At 35.7% G+C, this 17,500-nt stretch overlaps 1 protein-coding gene across 10 annotated transcripts in view; it reads left to right on the top strand.

The window, feature by feature from the left end:
- GCFC2 (GC-rich sequence DNA-binding factor 2) overlaps positions 1–17,500 on the top strand; it is an 84,252-nt gene that overhangs the window by 46,727 nt on the left and 20,025 nt on the right. For 7 of the 10 annotated variants that reach the window (XR_006343527.1, XR_006343526.1, XR_006343525.1 and 4 more), the window contains 6 exons: positions 1,218–1,341; positions 2,343–2,424; positions 2,913–3,025; positions 4,050–4,249; positions 8,149–8,299; positions 13,714–13,835. Coding sequence is in view for 4 of the 10 variants with exons in the window: in XM_043917920.1 (XP_043773855.1) it covers positions 1,218–1,341; positions 2,343–2,424; positions 2,913–3,025; positions 4,050–4,249; positions 8,149–8,299; positions 13,714–13,835 (792 nt within the window). In the remaining 6 variants the exon portion in view is untranslated. Of the gene's footprint in view, positions 1–1,217; positions 1,342–2,342; positions 2,425–2,912; positions 3,026–3,163; positions 3,390–4,049; positions 4,250–8,148; positions 8,300–13,713; positions 13,836–17,500 lie in introns of those variants that run through there. The other 3 variants (XM_043917922.1, XM_043917923.1, XR_006343530.1) reach the window with 3 other exon arrangements.

Genomic DNA, 17,500 nt, shown 5'->3' with positions numbered 1-17,500 from the left:
TATCCAGGCATCTTTCAGGGACATTTAGGTTGCTTCCATGTCTTGGCTCTTGTAAGTAATGTTGCTATGAACATTGGGATGCATGTATCTGTTTGAGTTAGAGTTTTCTCCAGATATGTGCCCAAGAGTGTAATTTCAGGATCATATGGCAACTCTCGTTTTTTAAGGAACCACCATACTGTTTTTCATAGTAGCTGCACAGTTTGTATATCCAGCAACAGTGTAGGAGGGCTCGCTTTTCTCCACAGTCTCTCCAGTATTTGTTATATGTAGACTTTTTGTCGTTGACCTTTGTAACCAGTGTGATATGATACCTCACTGTAGTTTTGATACACATTTCTCTATTAGCAATGACATCAGATGTTTTTAAATTTTTATGTTAATCAGATTTATGAATCATTCTTTTCCATTATAATTCCTGTTTTTGTTTTATACATACTGAGTCCTTAAATTGGGATCTTGAGTTGTCCTTTTCCTAAAGTAGACTAATCACTTTAAAAATACACTCTACTTTCTTTATTACTTTTAAAAGATTACCAAATTAGTTTCTCCCCTATGGTTTTAAGTCAGCTACCCTTAATACTATTTGGTAGCTACTTTTCTGAAATATTTATTACAGTGTGACCTTCTTCATTCATCCTTGAAGAATTACACTGTCAAAGGCTTGAATCCATAGCATTAGCTATGGAACATGATTGAAGTGGGAGAAATTGTTGCCCAAGAAATATGTAATATGAATGCCAGTTTTAATTAGTCACTCAATTCTGCTTCACAGCTTGCTTTCTTGTCTGTTTAGGTGTCTTCTGTCCTCTATTTTTTTCAAATTTTACCAGTTTCTTCAGATGTTCCCCTACAGTCTGACATGCTCGGCCTGTGAAAAATAGCTGCAGTCATAATTTCCTTCTTCTCTTCTATCTCAAAAAAGAATCTTTCTTATCTATCCATGTTTATCCATGTTCCTGACTCCAGCCAAGTTAGGTTTATTATTTATGATATTTATAGCTGTTTTGGTACAATAAGTTTATTTTCTAGTTTTATTAGTATTATAAGTATTGGAAGCTACATCTGTTCCTCACAATGTTCATTTAATTGAGATGTGATAGTGTTAAAAATGTTTCTGTTATATGAAATTTGAGCATATAATGTGCTTATATATAATTATTTTTTATAATCATTTAATGACCACCCACAAAATGTTATTTATGTATGTATTTCAGATTATCAACATCCAAGAAATAGAATCAGCAATGCATGCACTCCTTTTAAAACAAGCCATGATCTTTATGAAACGCAGGCAAGATGAATTAAAACATGAATCAGCATATTTACAACAGTTATCATGTTAGTGTTTTTCATGTTCAATGTGATTTTTTGTTCATTAAGCTAAATTGTAGCTAAAAGTTAAAAATATTTTTATTTCTGTATAAAAAATGTTTATTGTGTATTTTCCCACTGACCTTTCACCTACCCTCTTCTAAAATTCCCAAACCATTTTAAAATCTCGGCTTTAAAATGTCTTAAATTAAGTCCAAATCTAAAAAAAAAAAAATTATGACTTCTAATCACTTAGTGTTTGAAAGAAAATATTTATATGACCATTTAATGATTATTTTGAGGTGAGTTGACATAAACATATAGACTGTGTCAGAAGTCCAACTTTATAAATTTTCCATAGATTGATTGTGGAAGTTAAAGAAATTCTGGTGGGTTTCAGTATAGAATCATCTATAAGATCTCATTATATTAATAAAAGAATTGAAAAAAAAAAAAAGAATTGGATGCAGCCCTTTAATTCTCACACTGATTTTGTATTTGCAGAGATGTCTTTCTTTGATTAAGGTGCTGTCAGAGTATAGTGAAAGAAATGAGACCATAGCATCAAGTAGATGATAAAAGCAAAATCAAAATGACTCAAATATATGACATTTAGTTGGTCATAAATTACAGTATATGCTAAAATAGGAGATAATATGATTGACATATTGGTAATGTGTTTCTAGAATTTGACCATAGGGACAGAAAAAAAAAAAGGTGAAAACTGCTGAAAAAGAATACAAGGGAAAGAAACTTTATTTTTGTTACTGTTCTCAAGTGCTGAACTATATTCGCCAGACAAGGTACATTTTCTTAGATTAGCAAACTCAATACCTATTAATATTGTGGCAGAGTTAACATTGCAGTTTCATTGCATAATGAAATATGTAATTTAAGCATAGTCTATGTATGGATGTTTATATATACAAATATGTATACATACCTAAAATACAACTTTTGTTTTCAAAATGTTTCACTGTATTTCTTTTTAGAATTTACAGTATAAAATCAGTTTTATTCATTAACAGGCACACCTGAGACGTCAGTAAATAATAGCTTGGCTACAGATGAAAAAACTCCGTGGATTTTAGAAGAGGTTGAATCTCGAAGGTAACTAAAGACTTAAAGCATCCCTGAGCAAGCATTTCTCACAGTTTAAATATAGTTAATCATACAGTATAAATAACTATAACCTAGCATATTAATTTGTGAGAATGGTGTAAAACCAAAATTTAGTTAAGCAGTCCTCTACCCCATGGTTTAAAGACACACTTGTGTATTTGGATCAGTTAGAAGGAACGTGTAAAGTGGTATTTATCAGGTTGGGACTGTCTCGTACCTGGAAGCTAGTCCTAAATACATTGCTACTCCTTTTTCCAAATCATGGGAGTATCTAACAAGAATAAGTGGGGGAAAAAAAAAAAGAGTAAGAGGGAGAATCAGTTCAGATTAATGAAGCTAAAATGTCAAAAATATTAACATAAAATGTGTGAAAGTATGATTGTTTATTTCTGGGCATGTTAAGTAATGATGACTTTTACTTTTTGTTTTAAAGCAATTATTTTCATATTTTATTTTTGGTTTTTTACAAAATACAGGGCACAAAGAAGACAAGCAAGGGTTCTTTCTGGGAATTGTACTCATGAAGAAGGAACATCTAGTGATGATGAACTGTCTTCAGCAGACATGATTGACTTCCAAAAAAGCCAAGGTCAGTTATCAAGTTTCTGATGTGGCTTAATTTGAAATACTGAAATGATGGAAAATCTTTGCCATGATTGCCCTTAATTAAGCTATCCAAAATAATTAGGAAAATTCAGAAAAAATAATACTTTTTTTTCCTTATTAGACTTGTCTGTACCTCTGAAAGAATGGATAAAGTGGAGAAGTGGGAGGAGTATTCCTGCATCTTTGTAGTTTTTTCCCCTCAACCTTTTTCATCTCCTGTTATAAATGAGCTATGAACATTTTTGGCTTCATTTCTCTGCTACATGCTTTCTATATTATCATTTTTTTCAATTTTTTAAAATATTTATTTATTTGGCTGTGCCAGGTCTTAGTTGTGGCTTGTGAGATCTAGTTCCCTGACCAGGGATTGAACCTAGGCCTGCTGCATTGGGAGCTTGGAGTCTTAGCCACTGCACCACCACAGAAGTCCCTATTTGTTGTTCATTCGCTCAGTCATGTCCAACTCTTCACAGTCCCATGGACTGCAGCATGGCAGGCTTTCCTGTCCTTCACAATCTCCCGGAGTTTGAATTTGAATTGAACTTATAGTAAAGTCCATTTTTAGCATTGTAAGAAGGTAAAATACATACAGTTGAAAGAATGTGGACTTTACAGTCAAATAGATGAGTTCAAAGAGGGAATCTATTCTATGTGACATTAAGCAAATTACTTGACTTCACTGTATCTGATATTGTTGTTTGCTTTTTCTTTGTCTGTAAACAGATAGGCTAGAAACACTTACCTTTTAGGGAAGATAGTTATGATGATGACATGAGATAATGTGTTTATAATGTTTTCGCATATAGCAAGGGCTTAGTAAATGGTAGATTTTATTAGTATCAGCTGTTACTAAGGTGTGTTTTTTTAATAAAAACTAATTTATATGTTAATGTCAAGGAATAACTTTCAACTCAGTTGATTACATAAGTTATACATAACTATAGGAATCAAACTTAAAGATCACAAATGTAAAATGCATAATATACAGAGACTCATTTTCTTCACAGGTGACATTTTACAGGATCATAAGAAGATTTTTGAAGATGTACACAGTGATTTTTGTAATATCCAGAATATTTTATTGAAATTTCAACAATGGCGAGAAAAGTTTCCTGATTCTTACTATGAAGCTTTCATTAGTTTATGCATTCCGAAGCTTTTAAATCCCCTAATACGATTTCAGTTGATTGACTGGAACCCTCTTAAGGTATATGAGCTTAACGTGAAAAAAATAATCCTAATCACATTTAGTTACTTAAATCCTCTTGTTATCAGGTTAACTGTAACATAAAATATCTCACCTTTAGAGATGGAATTAATAATCATGCTTTGGAGTAGTAGTCTACATTTACCATTTCTTGGTTCTCACTCTGTTTTAAGGCTAACACATCAGTAAAGGAAACACTTTAAAAAAATCTTCTGTGGTAAGTTGAAGATCACTCAAAAAAATAAGATAGTATTAGACCATAAGAATTTTGCAATCTGAGTGAAATTCAAAATAGGTACCAAGAGTTCTGAAGTTGGAGATGACATAATGGGTATACTTGACTAGGAAAGCTACAATGAAGATGGGGAATTTAAATGAGGATTTAAAGGGTATATAGAATTTAAACAGGAAGAGAGAGAGGAAGGAAAGGTGTTTTGTAAAGGTACATGGGGAGAAATAGTAGTTTTGTAGAGACTGCATAGATTCTAAATCAAAAGATATGAACTTGTTTTGGTAGGTAATGGGAGGAGCTACATGATGAAGGTAATGATTTAGGAAGCTCTGAGCAATAGGCTAACTTGGAGGGTAGAGAGAAAGAGATGAAGATATACTGAAAGGCAGTTGCTGTAGCCCAAGTCCAAGGAGATGAGTTCCTCACATAGGGTGATAGTGACAAAGCAAAGAGGAAAGAAAGGGTTGATTACAAGTGATTTTATGAAGAATCAATAAACTACTGCGAATAACCCTAACACAACACATCAAAATGGTGACCCCAAGGTTTGGATTCTAAGTTATTAGGACAATGGTAGTTCCGTTCATAGAAATGGTGTCTTTTCAAAGAGGGAAAAGGTTTTCAAGGAAGTTTTAAACTATAGACAATGAAATGATGATGGGACATCCATGTGGTTAAGCAAACAGAACTGAGAAAATGAAATTCTAGGAAGAGAGGAGAGCTGAAAATAAAGATTTAACAAAGGGTGAATCCCTTTTGTTCAACTAAGGCAGGTCTTCCTCTGCCCTAGTCATGCATGCCTTTAGACTTTCTGTTAGGTTCAGGGCCATGCAGTGTTCTTAGTTTAGGAACCAAGCTTAGCCCTAAGCTAGGTTGGATGGCAGCCTATTTGTTAACCACTCAAGCTGAATTGAGTATTCTGTCACATATAGCAAAGATCTGTTCATTCAGTCATTCAACAAATAGTAATTGGCCATCTGCTGTTTGCTTAATAATAAGATAAGCCACATGCAAAGTATACATTTGTGCTAGGGAGACTTGGGAGAGCCAGAAGTGAATTTTGTATGAGGTAAGTATATCTTTAAAAGCAAATTCCATGGGTATTTTAACTGCTATCATTATAAATGTATATTTTGTTCCTAACAGTACCTGCCACTTAGTACATCCTGAATACACAGGGGGCATTTCTGGACATGAATAAATGCATGAAATGTAATATCCTGTCTCACCATCTAGACGTCATGTGTTAGTCATGTCATCCTGTCTAGCCTTGGTGGTCTAGTACTGTATGTGCCTGTCCAACTCTTTGTGACCCTATAAACTGTAACCCACTGTATACATTGGGTTAAAATATGGAATTATTCTCCCTTGATCCTTAGAAAAGCTCTGGTATGATTTATGTTGGAGAGTGTTTTGCCTATGTTCTCCTCTAGGAGTTTTATAGTTTCTGGTCTTACATTTAGATCTTGAATCCATTTTGAGTTTATTTTTGTGTATGGTGTTAGAAAGTGTTCTAGTTTCATTCTTTTGCAAGTGGTTGACCAGTTTTCCCAGCACCACTTGTTAAAGAGGTTGTCTTTTTTCCATTGTATATCCTTGCCTCCTTTGTCAAAGATAAGGTGTCCATAGGTTCGTGGATTTATCTCTGGGCTTTCTATTCTGTTCCATTGGTCTATATTTCTGTCTTTGTGCCAGTACCACACTGTCTTGATGACTGTGGCTTTGTAGTAGAGTCTGAAGTCAGGCAGGTTGATTCCTCCAGTTCCATTCTTCTTTTTCAAGATTACTTTGGCTATTCGAGGTTTTTTGTATTTCCATACAAATTGTGAAATTCTTTGGTCTAGTTCTGTGAAAAATACCGTTGGTAGCTTGATAGGGATTGCATTGAATCTATAGATTGCTTTGGGTAGAATAGCCATTTTGACAATATTGATTCTTCCAATCCATGAACACGGTATGTTTCTCCATCTGTTTGTGTCCTCTTTGATTTCTTTCATCAGTGTTTTATAGTTTTCTATGTATAGGTCTTTTGTTTCTTTAGGTAGATATACTCCTAAGTATTTTATTCTTTTTGTTGCAATGGTGAATGGTATTGTTTCCTTAATTTCTCTGTTTTTTCATTGTTAGTATATAGGAATGCAAGGGATTTCTGTGTGTTAATTTTATATCCTGCAACTTTACTATATTCATTGATTAGTTCTAGTAATTTTCTGGTAGAGTCTTTAGGGTTTTCTATATAGAGGATCATGTCATCTGCAAACAGTGAGAGTTTCACTTCTTCTTTTCCTATCTGGATTCCTTTTACTTCTTTTTCTGCTCTGATTGCTGTGGCCAAAACTTCCAACACTATGTTGAACAGTAGTGGTGAGAGTGAATCACAGCAAGATCCTCTATGACCCACCTCCCAGAATATTGGAAATAAAAGCAAAACTAAACAAATGGGATCTAATGAAACTTAAAAGCTTTTGCACTACAAAAGAAACTATAAGTAAGGTGAAAAGACAGCCGTCAGATTGGGAGAAAATAATAGCAAATGAAGAAACAGACAAAGGATTAATCTCAAAAATATACAAGCAACTCCTGCAGCTCAATTCCAGAAAAATAAATGACCCAATCAAAAAATGGGCCAGAGAACTAAACAGACATTTCTCCAAAGAAGACATACAGATGGCTAACAAACACATGAAAAGGTGCTCAACATCACTCATTATTAGAGAAATGCAAATCAAAACCACAATGAGGTACCATTACACACCAGTCAGGATGGCTGCTATCCAAAAGTCTACAAGCAATAAATGCTGGAGAGGCTGTGGAGAAAAGGGAACCCTCTTACACTGTTGGTGGGAATGCAAACTAGTACAGCCACTATGGAAAACAGTGTGGAGATTCCTTAAAAAACTGGAAATAGAACTGCCATATGACCCAGCAATACCACTTCTGGGCATACACACTGAGGAAACCAGATCTGAAAGAGACACATGCACCCCAATGTTCATCGCAGCACTGTTTATAATAGCCAGGACATGGAAGCAACCTAGATGCCCATCAGCAGATGAATGGATAAGGAAGCTGTGGTACATATACACCATGGAATTTTACTCAGCCGTCAAAAAGAATTCATTTGAACCAGTCCTAATGAGATGGATGAAACTGGAACCCCTTATACAGAGTGAAGTAAGCCAGAAAGATAAAGAACATTACAGCATACTAACACATATATATGGAATTTAGAAAGATGGTAACGATAACCCTATATGCAAAACAGAAAAAGAGACACAGAAATACAGAACAGACTTTTGAACTCTGTGGGAGAAGGTGAGGGTGGGATGTTTCAAAAGAACAGCATGTATACTATCTATGGTGAAACAGATCACCAGCCCAGGTGGGATGCATGAGACAAGTGCTCCGGCCTGGTGCACTGGGAAGACCCAGAGGAATCGGGTGGAGAGGGAGATGGGAGGGGGGATCGGGATGGGGAATAAGTGTAAATCTATGGCTGATTCATATCAATGTATGACAAAACCCACTGAAATGTTGTGAAGCAATTAGCCTCCAACTAATAAAAAAATTAAAAAAAAAAAAAAGCTCTGGTAATTATGGAAAAAGTTAACTATTTAAAGATAAAGTTTAAGAATTTATTTATAACTTGGATAATTTTATTTATAAGTTTGATTCCATAGGTTTAAAACAGATGCCATGGTTCACATCTGTAAAAGAATTTATAGATTGCAGTATGGAAGATTCAAAGAAGGAAGATAGTTCTGATAAGAAAATCTTGTCTACTGTCATCAACAAAACAGTTATTCCTCGACTTACAGGTACTGTTTTGTAATCTTGATAAAATTAAATTGTTCTTTAGCTAAGTATAAGATCAATAATTCCTGTTACAGTCACAAATTTTTTTCGTTTTTGAACACAGCTGTAATATGCAGTAAAAATCAAGAGATTTATAATTTAAGCTGATTAAAAACAGCTTGTTTGTGCAGGTGACTAGCTATCAAACTCCTGATACTCTTGGACCTTTAGTATTTGTGACATTTGCATTACTTTTATTAGCTACTTTTATAAGTCATTTATTAGTGGCACACTTCGATCTCTACTATGTGTATGTCTTTCCCTTAACTTCTCCCCTTACATTTCTTCTCCTTTTTTTTTTAAATTTTATTGGCGTATGGTTGATTTACAATGTTGTGTTAGTTTCAAGTGTACAGCAAAGTGAATCCGTTATACATATACCCACCTTTTTTTAATGATCCCTTTCCCATACAGGCCATTACAGAGTCTTGAGTAGATTTTCCTGTGCTGTATTGCAGGTTCTCACTAGTTTTCTGTTTTATATATAGTAGTGTGTCTAGTCAATCCGAATCTCCCAATTTATTCCTCCCCACATTTATTCCCTGGTAACCATTAGTTTGTTTTCTACAGCCATGACTCTCCTTCTGTTTTGTAAATAAGTTTGTTTGTAGCCTGATTTTTGGATTCCACATAGAAACCATGTCACATATTTGTCTTTCTCTGTCTGACTTACTTCGCTCAATATGACAGTCTAGGTTCATCCATGTTGCTGCAAATGGTATTTTTGGTCTTTTTTATGGCTGGGTGATAATATTCCATGGTATATAATGGAATATTACCATATCTTCTTTATCCATGCCTCTGTTGATGGACATTTAGCTTGTTTCCATGTCCTGGCTATTGTAAATAATGTTGCAGTGGACATTGGGGTGAGTGTATCTTTTCTAGTTACAGTTTTCTCTGGGTTATATGCCCAGGAGTGAGATTGCTGGGTTATTTAGTAGTTCTGTTTTCAGCTTTTTAAGGACGCTCCATACTGTTCTCCATAGTGGCTGTTGCAATTCACATTTCCACCAACAGTGTAGGAGAGTTCCCTTTTCTCCACATCCTCTCCAGCATTTATTGTTTGTAAATTTTTTGATGGTGGCCATTCTGACCTCTGTGAGATGATGCTTCATTGTAGTTTGATTTGCATTTCTGATGTTGGTCATCTTTTCATGTGCCATATAGCCATCTATATGTCTTCTTTGGAGAAATGTCTGTTTAGATCCTCTGCCTTCTGGGTTACTTATTGTTTGATATTGACCTGCGTGAGCTGTTCGTATATTCTGGAGATTGACCCCCTTGTTAGTTGCTTTGTTTGCAAATATTTTCTCATTCTGAGGGTTATCTTCTTATTTTGCTTATGGTCCTTTGCTGTGCAAAATCTTTTAAATTAAATTAAATCCCATTTGTTAATTTTTGTTTTTATTTTCATTGCTCTAGGAGTTGGATCAAAAAAGATCTTGCTGCAATTTATATCAAAGAGTGTCATGTCTGTGTTTTCTTCTATAAATTTTTTTAGTGTCTGGCTTTACATTTAGTTTTGAGTTTATTTTTGTGTATGGTGAGTTTCTTCTTTCTTTAGATAAACATTACTACATTCCCCTTACTTCTCCTACTAGCGCTCAGAGCCGTTGGGCATTAATGCTTGTGCCTCAATCTCAACTTGTTTTATCTGAAATTATACTTGATAAGGATCTGTTCCACCATGTCACTGAAAATGGATTCTGACTGCAAAGTCTGAAAACTCTTAAAAACTAAAGCAACCTGCTTTTTATTGCTTCTCAGCCAACTTGACTAAACTTTAAAGATCTTCCTCAGAATAATTTACAGTGCAATCATGGAGTATCTTGGAAAAATAGTGCTTTTAACCATTTAGTTTTAGCTATTAAGCACTACTAATGATAGCATAGAATATATATGCCTCACTTAAGTATTCATCTGAAAATTCCAAATACTTCACTTTACAATAGCTCTTTTTGAGCTCCCTGGGTAATTGCATACTCTCCTCTAGTGCCATCTATATCTGTGTTCTTCAATAGCCATATATCACTCATGACTATCACATTAAATAGTGCAGGTGTCAGATGTTTTTTCCTTTCATCACAGAAAGTTCTTTTGGACAGTGCTTTTCTGCTTGATTTTCAATCAAAAAGAACTGAAAGAACAAATCCAGATCTCTTCTTAGAGCACCATATCTCTTATCAGAGTAATTTCTGAATATATCTACTTGGCAACTCAAATTCCAAATGCAAAATCACACTTGTCATCTTTGCTGCAGACTTGTTCCTCTTATATTCCTTGTCTAGAAAATGGAACCTCCACCTACCCACATGTTCAAACCAGAACCTCCAAGTCATCTACTCCTGCTTTTTTCTTAACCTCTTTTATATAAGCAAATGCCACATCTGTTACTTTTTTCCTTTTTCTAACCCATTTTCTATACTTCAGCCATGGTGATCTGTCTAAAATGTAAGTCTGATTCTGTCATACCTCACTTAAAACACTTTATTCTAAACTGCCTTTAGGTTGAAGTCTAACCTCTTTAACATGCGTTCTAGGACTTTCAGGATTTTGTCTCTGTTTAGTAGTTCTCTAGCCTCATCTCTTGCCAAGCTCAGTTCCTTCTTCCCCTCATCTCTACCTCTACTGGTCTTAAGCTATCTTCTCCTTGGCCTTTACATCTTCTACACTCCATCCACCTGACAAATCCCTTAACCCTATACCTCTTTCATCTAGCTAACTAACTCCTCTTCATCTTTCAGAACACTCTATAGACATCATTTCTAGGAACTGGGTTAGGCATACCTTTTCAGGGTTCCTGAAGTACTCTAAACTAATCTTTAGGATGGTACCTACATGTTATAATTGTTTACCTAAGCAACTATACATATATATATATATATAAAATATATAAAATATATTTGTATTTGACATTAAACAAAATTGTTCTGAGGCAAACCTAATCTTACTTATTGCTGTATTTCTAATAGTTAATGCTAGGCACATAGTAGATTCTCAGTATTAGTTGGCCAAATATTTCTAAGATTATTACAAGCCTAACCTTCAAGATGTCTGAGAAATCAGTTTTATATTTGATTTGAGGTGTTTTTTTAACCTATTTAAATTTTTAAAAAATTATTTAACTTGTATTTTACAAGAGTCAAGCACAATTTTTAACTTCAGCGTATACATCAGTAAACAAAATAATAATCCCTGATGTTATGGAGCTTTCATTCTGTGAAAGAGACCAACGATAAACAAGTAAAATCTATAGTGTGTTAGTTACAAGGGCCGAGGAGAGAAATAAAGTAAGGGGGAGAGATACAAATTATGAAAGAGGAGTGCAATTTAAAATACTTTGTCCAGGGAAAGGCTTCCTGGAAAGGTCACAAATGAGCAGATTTCCAAAAGGAAGTAAAGAAGTGGGCCAAATGAATGTCTGAGGTGACAGCATCTTAGGCAGCAGAAACAGCACATGCAGAGGCCCTGAGGCAGAGGCTAGCCTGATTTACTTGAAAAACAGCAGATAGGCCAGAGTAACTTTAGTAGAGTGAGCAATAGGGACAGTAAGAAGAGGTTAGCAGGATGACCGTGGCTGTGGCATATGGGGCCTTATAATCATTTGTAAGGACTTTTACTGTAAGTGAGTGAGAAGCAGTTGGAGAGTTTTGAGCAGAGAAGTGACAAGATCTGCCTTATCATTTTAACAGACTTATTCTGTTTCCTGTGTTAAGAATGAACTATATGCAGATCAGTTATGAAGCTTTTTCAGTAATCTAAGCAATGGTGGTTTGACTTGAGTGTTAAAAATTGGAGGTGGCTAGAAAGTGGTCAAATTCTGTATATATTTCAACAGTAGTAACACTAACAGAATTTGATATGGATTGTGGAACAAGAGAGAAAGAGAGGAATCAAGAATGACTAAGTGGTTTTTGGCCTGAGTAGCTGGAAGGACAGAGTTGCCATTTTCTCAAATGGAAAAGACTGAGAGGAGCAAGTTTTGGGGAGGAGGTATAGCGAGAGCTCAGTTTGACACCTGTTGGGTTTGAGATGCCTGTCATCCAAATAGAGCTGTCAACTAGGCTGTTAAATGTATGAGTCTAAAGGACAGATCCACGGAGGAGATATAAATTTGGAGTGTATCAGCACATAGATAGCATTTAAAGCCACAAAACTGACTTGACATACTAAGGGTATAAATATAAATAGGAAAGAGAAGGTAAGTGACCTGAGTCCTGAGGTCCCTCATTTAGAAAGTCAACAGGATGACAAGCAGACAGTAAAGGAGACAAGAGAGGTCAGTGGGAAACCAGCAGTATCCTGGAAGCCAAGTTTAAAAAAAAAAAAAAATGTTGTAGTTGTTGCTGTTAAATCAGATGGAGACTAGAATCAGCCTTTAGATTTTGCAATGTGAAAGTTATCTGTTACTTGATTAAGAGTAGTTTAGGAGAACTGCTGAAGTAAGGCCTAACTGAAGTGAACTCAGGAGTTTGAGGAAAGAAATTGGAGATAGAAAGTTTCAACAGTTGTTGAGTAAATTTTGTTGTAAAATGAAGGAAAGAAATAGGGCAGCTCTAGAGAGGAAATTAGAGTCAACAAAGGGATTATTTTTAATACAAGAAAAAAAATTGTACAGTGATGGAAAAGATCCAGTAGAAGTGATGGTGATACTGAAGTGAGAGGGCAGAATTCCAGGAGCAGAATCTTCAAGTAAGCCAAAGGGGTTGGACTCTTTTGTACAAATTAAAGGTTGGCATTAGCAAGGAGGCTAGTGCTTCATCCATAGAAATGGGAGACAAGTTAGAATTTATGGGTGCAGATGCTGCTAGATTGGTAGATGCCATGGTAGGAGCTTGTGGAGCTTTTCTGATTAATTCTGTTTTTCTCATCAAGTTGGGAAGTAATCAACTGACAGTGAGAGCAAGGGTGGAAAAAAGAAATCATAAGAAATCGTCATCTGGAAGAGTGAAGCCCATTAACTGAGAGCAAGGAGGAAGGAGAAGGCAGGAAATAATTGTCTCACGAGAAGGGAAAGAGAATGGGCCAGAAAAACGAAATGTGATTGCTGGGCAGCATTTTGGTCTCACTGGAGTGCCATGGTGATCAATTTAAAGTGTACTTTTTTCCAGTCATGTTTTAACTGCATGGTTGTGGCCACCAACACTGACAAGGTGATTTAACTAGAGTTGTAGCTGAGCCATACAAGTTCAGCAAAACCCGAAAAAGATAAGAAAATTGAGTATGTATGCAAATACATAATGTACTGATTGGCATTGATTTTTTTAAACCACTTAAGGAGGGAAGTAGCATTTGCAAAAGGCCTCAGTTGTTTATATGTGACAAGCAAAGTAGTCTAGTAACTAAACTGCACCACTGAAAATTTTTGTTTCAGGCTTTGTAGAATTCATTTGGGATCCCTTGTCAACCACACAGACAACAAGTTTAATAACACAGTGCAGAATGATTCTTGAAGAACATTCCACTTGTGAAAATGAAGTTAATAAAGGCAAACAGGTAATAATGTCTATAATTATGAATTTCTTGATTTACTTTTAAATCAATATAATTTATTATAAATCTTTGTTTACAGACGATGCAGAAGTAATTATCAGAATACTATTGATGAAAAATATTTAGGACTGACCATTTCTTGCTCTTTATAATTAATAAGATTAAAGGATACACCTTGATATTTCCAAACATTCTTACAGGAATGGTAATCATTATAATAGAATACACAAACATGCAGTAAGACCCAGATTATTACTTTCATTCTTATTAGCGTATTTCTGTCTGTTCAATGGTCTGATTTGTTCAACAGATCTCATGACCCAACTACCTGTTTTTCAGGTTTGTGAATGTACATTGGCCCTGCAGAGATGAACAGGCATTAATACATTAGTGCAAATTGATTCCTTCTAAAAGAAAAGAAAACTAATTACATTTGTTCTTTTGGCAAAAATCTAGTAATATTATGACCTTACTTTAACAATAATTTTAAAACTAGACTAACATTCAGTATTTTAACTGGTATTCTGTAATCTGCATAGTCAAGAACAGGTAGCTCTTTGAGGATTCAAAGTTTAAAAAAGGATAGATTCTCAGCATAATGTAGAATTGAGTTTTACTGAACATAAGACATAAAGAGGAAGGAACTTTTCAGAGGCTGTGGTGAGAGTTTCTTGAATCTTTTATTACACTACTGTTTTTTTAAATCATTTTGTTTGTTGATAATAATATTGTAGATTGATGCAGTTAAAAGAGTAAGACAATTTTATGTTGAGTTTTAAGAGAATTAAGAGGGAGATTCACAGACTGGAGCATACCCAGAGTGGAATAATCAAAGTAGTTGAAAAGCAAGGAGACATGTCATATGTGCACCAATACGTTTTAAGTAATGAAGGAGGGAAGCCGTAAGAAGAAAAAGAGAGAGGAGGATACCGGCATGATTCTGCCATCAAGAATCATGTAATCTTAGAGGAAACAAGATACATATAAACTGTTATTTGAAGTAGGAAGTAAGTGGGAATGACAAGACTTACTTGTCTAACTCCTGCTATGTACTCAGTACTTTGTTAGGCCTTATTCCTGCGTCAGCCCACTTAGTCTCAGCAGTCCTGTTAAAAATGGGTGATGGGGCTTGCCTGGTAGCTCAGTGGTATAGAATCCGCCTGCCAGTGCAGGAGACGTGGGTTCGATCCCTGGTCCAGGAAGATCCGACAGGCAGAGGAGCAACTGAGCCCATGTACCACAGCTGTTGAGCCTGTGCTCTCGAGCCCGGGAGCCGCAATTACTGAAGCCTGTGCACCTGTGCTCTGCAACGAGGGACGCCTGTGCGCCACAGCTAGAGAGGAGCCCGCGCTCATTGCGACTGGAGAAAAGCCTGAGCAGAAGTGAAAACCCAGAATAGCCAAAAATAAACAAACAATTTTTTTTAAAAAGATGATAGCTTCATCTTACGGATGAAGAATCTGAATCGCAGAAACCTGTTCAGAGTAATACCATGAGTTAGGACTAAGATTTGTACCTTGGTCCGTCTTACTTTGGGCATCCTCAGAGGCTCGGCAGTAAAGAATCTGCCTGTGATACAGAACACACAGGAGACATAAATTGGATCCCAGGATCGGGGAGATCCCCCGGAGGAGGGTGTGGCAACCCACTCCAGTATTCTTGCCTGGAGAATCCCATGGGCAGAGGAGACTGGTGGGCTCCCGTCCACAGGGTTGCAAAGAGGCAGACACGACTGAAGCAGCTGAATGCACTCAGTCTTACTTTAAAACCCAAGCTCATCTCACTGACCACATTGCCTCTCCATGAGTGGCTCAGATAAAGTGCTCTCAAGCTTCAGAAGAGAGGCAGGAGAGAGAAATTTCAGCAGTGAAAGAATTTTTATTACATGTGGAATCTGAGCAAGGACCTAAAGGAAAGAATAGGATTTGAGCATTGTAGCAACTGAAGGAGAAAGGGCGTTTTCCACTCACCTCCAACAGGATAAAAACATGTGAAAATCATGCAAGAATTAGATTCAACTTTAAAGATGGTGTGCTTGGAGATTATGTTTGATGAAGGAGTAAGTTTATTTTGTGTTTTTACAAAGCATAGAACCAAGACGAGTATGTTAGAGCAAGCAAACAAGCAAACAGCTATATAGTCCTGTATTTGCTCTCTACATGGGATTATGTGATTATAGCCTAAATGTAAATAGTGCATTTACAGTTACAGTTTTTTAAACACTTTCTCATTTGATCCTCAAAACCTTGTAAAACATGTTGATTTTAATTACATTTTTACAGGTGAGGAAGCTGGGGCCTATAGGGCCAAGTCACTTTAAAAGATCACTTTTAACAGTGGCAGGCCTGGCATTTTGTAACCACTAAAGTCTTTTAACAGTTTATGGATCCACTCATGAAGTTTTTATACTGGTAATCTTAATTCTGAAAACCCTCCTACGATGAATGTTGGAAATAGGTTTTTGGCTTTAGTAGGAGACCAGAGCTACATCAGGACTTTTCAGCTTTGGCGTTCTTGGCATTTGGAACCAATATTTCTTTGTGTGAGATGTTCTGTGCAGTAAGCTCCCAGTCTTGACAACCAAAAATATCTCTAGACTTAGAGAATATTCTGAGGCATGGCAAAGTTACTCCTATATGAGAATCAGTGTACTAGGTAAGATTCCATTAGTAACACAGTTTGCTGGTGAGCTCACTGTGTTTTTGTTAGTGATGTTGAAAGAATTGAAGAGAATGAGAAAGGCCCCAGAGGCACAAATCAGACAGCACAGTGGCTGATTTTCAGTGAAAAGTAAATGATTCTGTAAGCTAATGCCTGGTGAGAATACTTTTAATTCTAAGGTTCTAAAATAGATTATTACAGAGATGGATTATGAACACTTAAAATGAGAAAGCAGTGGTTACTGTAATCTCTCATTGATGGGGTTCCTAAAACCAAATGTATGTCAAAGCATATTCTTCCATATTACTAATATCTCAGTTACTTCCACTAAGTAAGGTACTGTACAGGTACAGTAAATAATTATTTAAATATGTTATAATTTTCTTACAGATCAAATGGGGGGGAAATAGGGTATAGTTAGATACAAAGAAAACCAGTAAAATTATACCTAAAGAATACTGATTCATAAGGCTGGAATCCTCTCAGCTTTGTCCTGTTCGGTATTTTTATTGAATTGGATGAGGATGTAAAATACATGCTAATGAAATTTCTCAATGGCAGAAAGCTAGGAATTCTATCATAAATCTATGGATAACAGAATTAGAATCCAAAAGAATTTCAAAATACTGAGAAAAGGACTGACTCTCAAAATATGAAATGTGAAAAGAATATGTATTTTATGCATAAATAAAAGGTGGGAGAGGCGCAACTTTAAAGCAACACAGGTAAAATGGAGAGGGATTGTAATCGTCCGTAAACTCACTATGAGCCAACAGTGTCACTTGAGTAGCAGAAAGACTAATGGAAGTTCATCCTTCTAGATGTCTGCTCTTTTGAGTAAAATTGTTATATGTGCTTTCCTCATTTCCCTGGGCTATTTGCATTTAATTTTAGGTTAAAGTATATTAAATGGAGAGTGTCTAAGATGGTATGGGAAAGAGAAAATATAGAAAAGTGAGATATCAATCTTAAAATCTGAAGAGTTTTCATATGGAAGGATGATTAGA

Source organism: Cervus elaphus, chromosome 11 (genome assembly GCF_910594005.1).
Source record: "Cervus elaphus chromosome 11, mCerEla1.1, whole genome shotgun sequence".
NCBI lineage: Eukaryota > Metazoa > Chordata > Mammalia > Artiodactyla > Cervidae > Cervus > Cervus elaphus.
The sequence above is the reverse complement of the archived record's forward strand: the minus strand, read 5'-3'. Positions and strand labels throughout refer to the sequence as shown.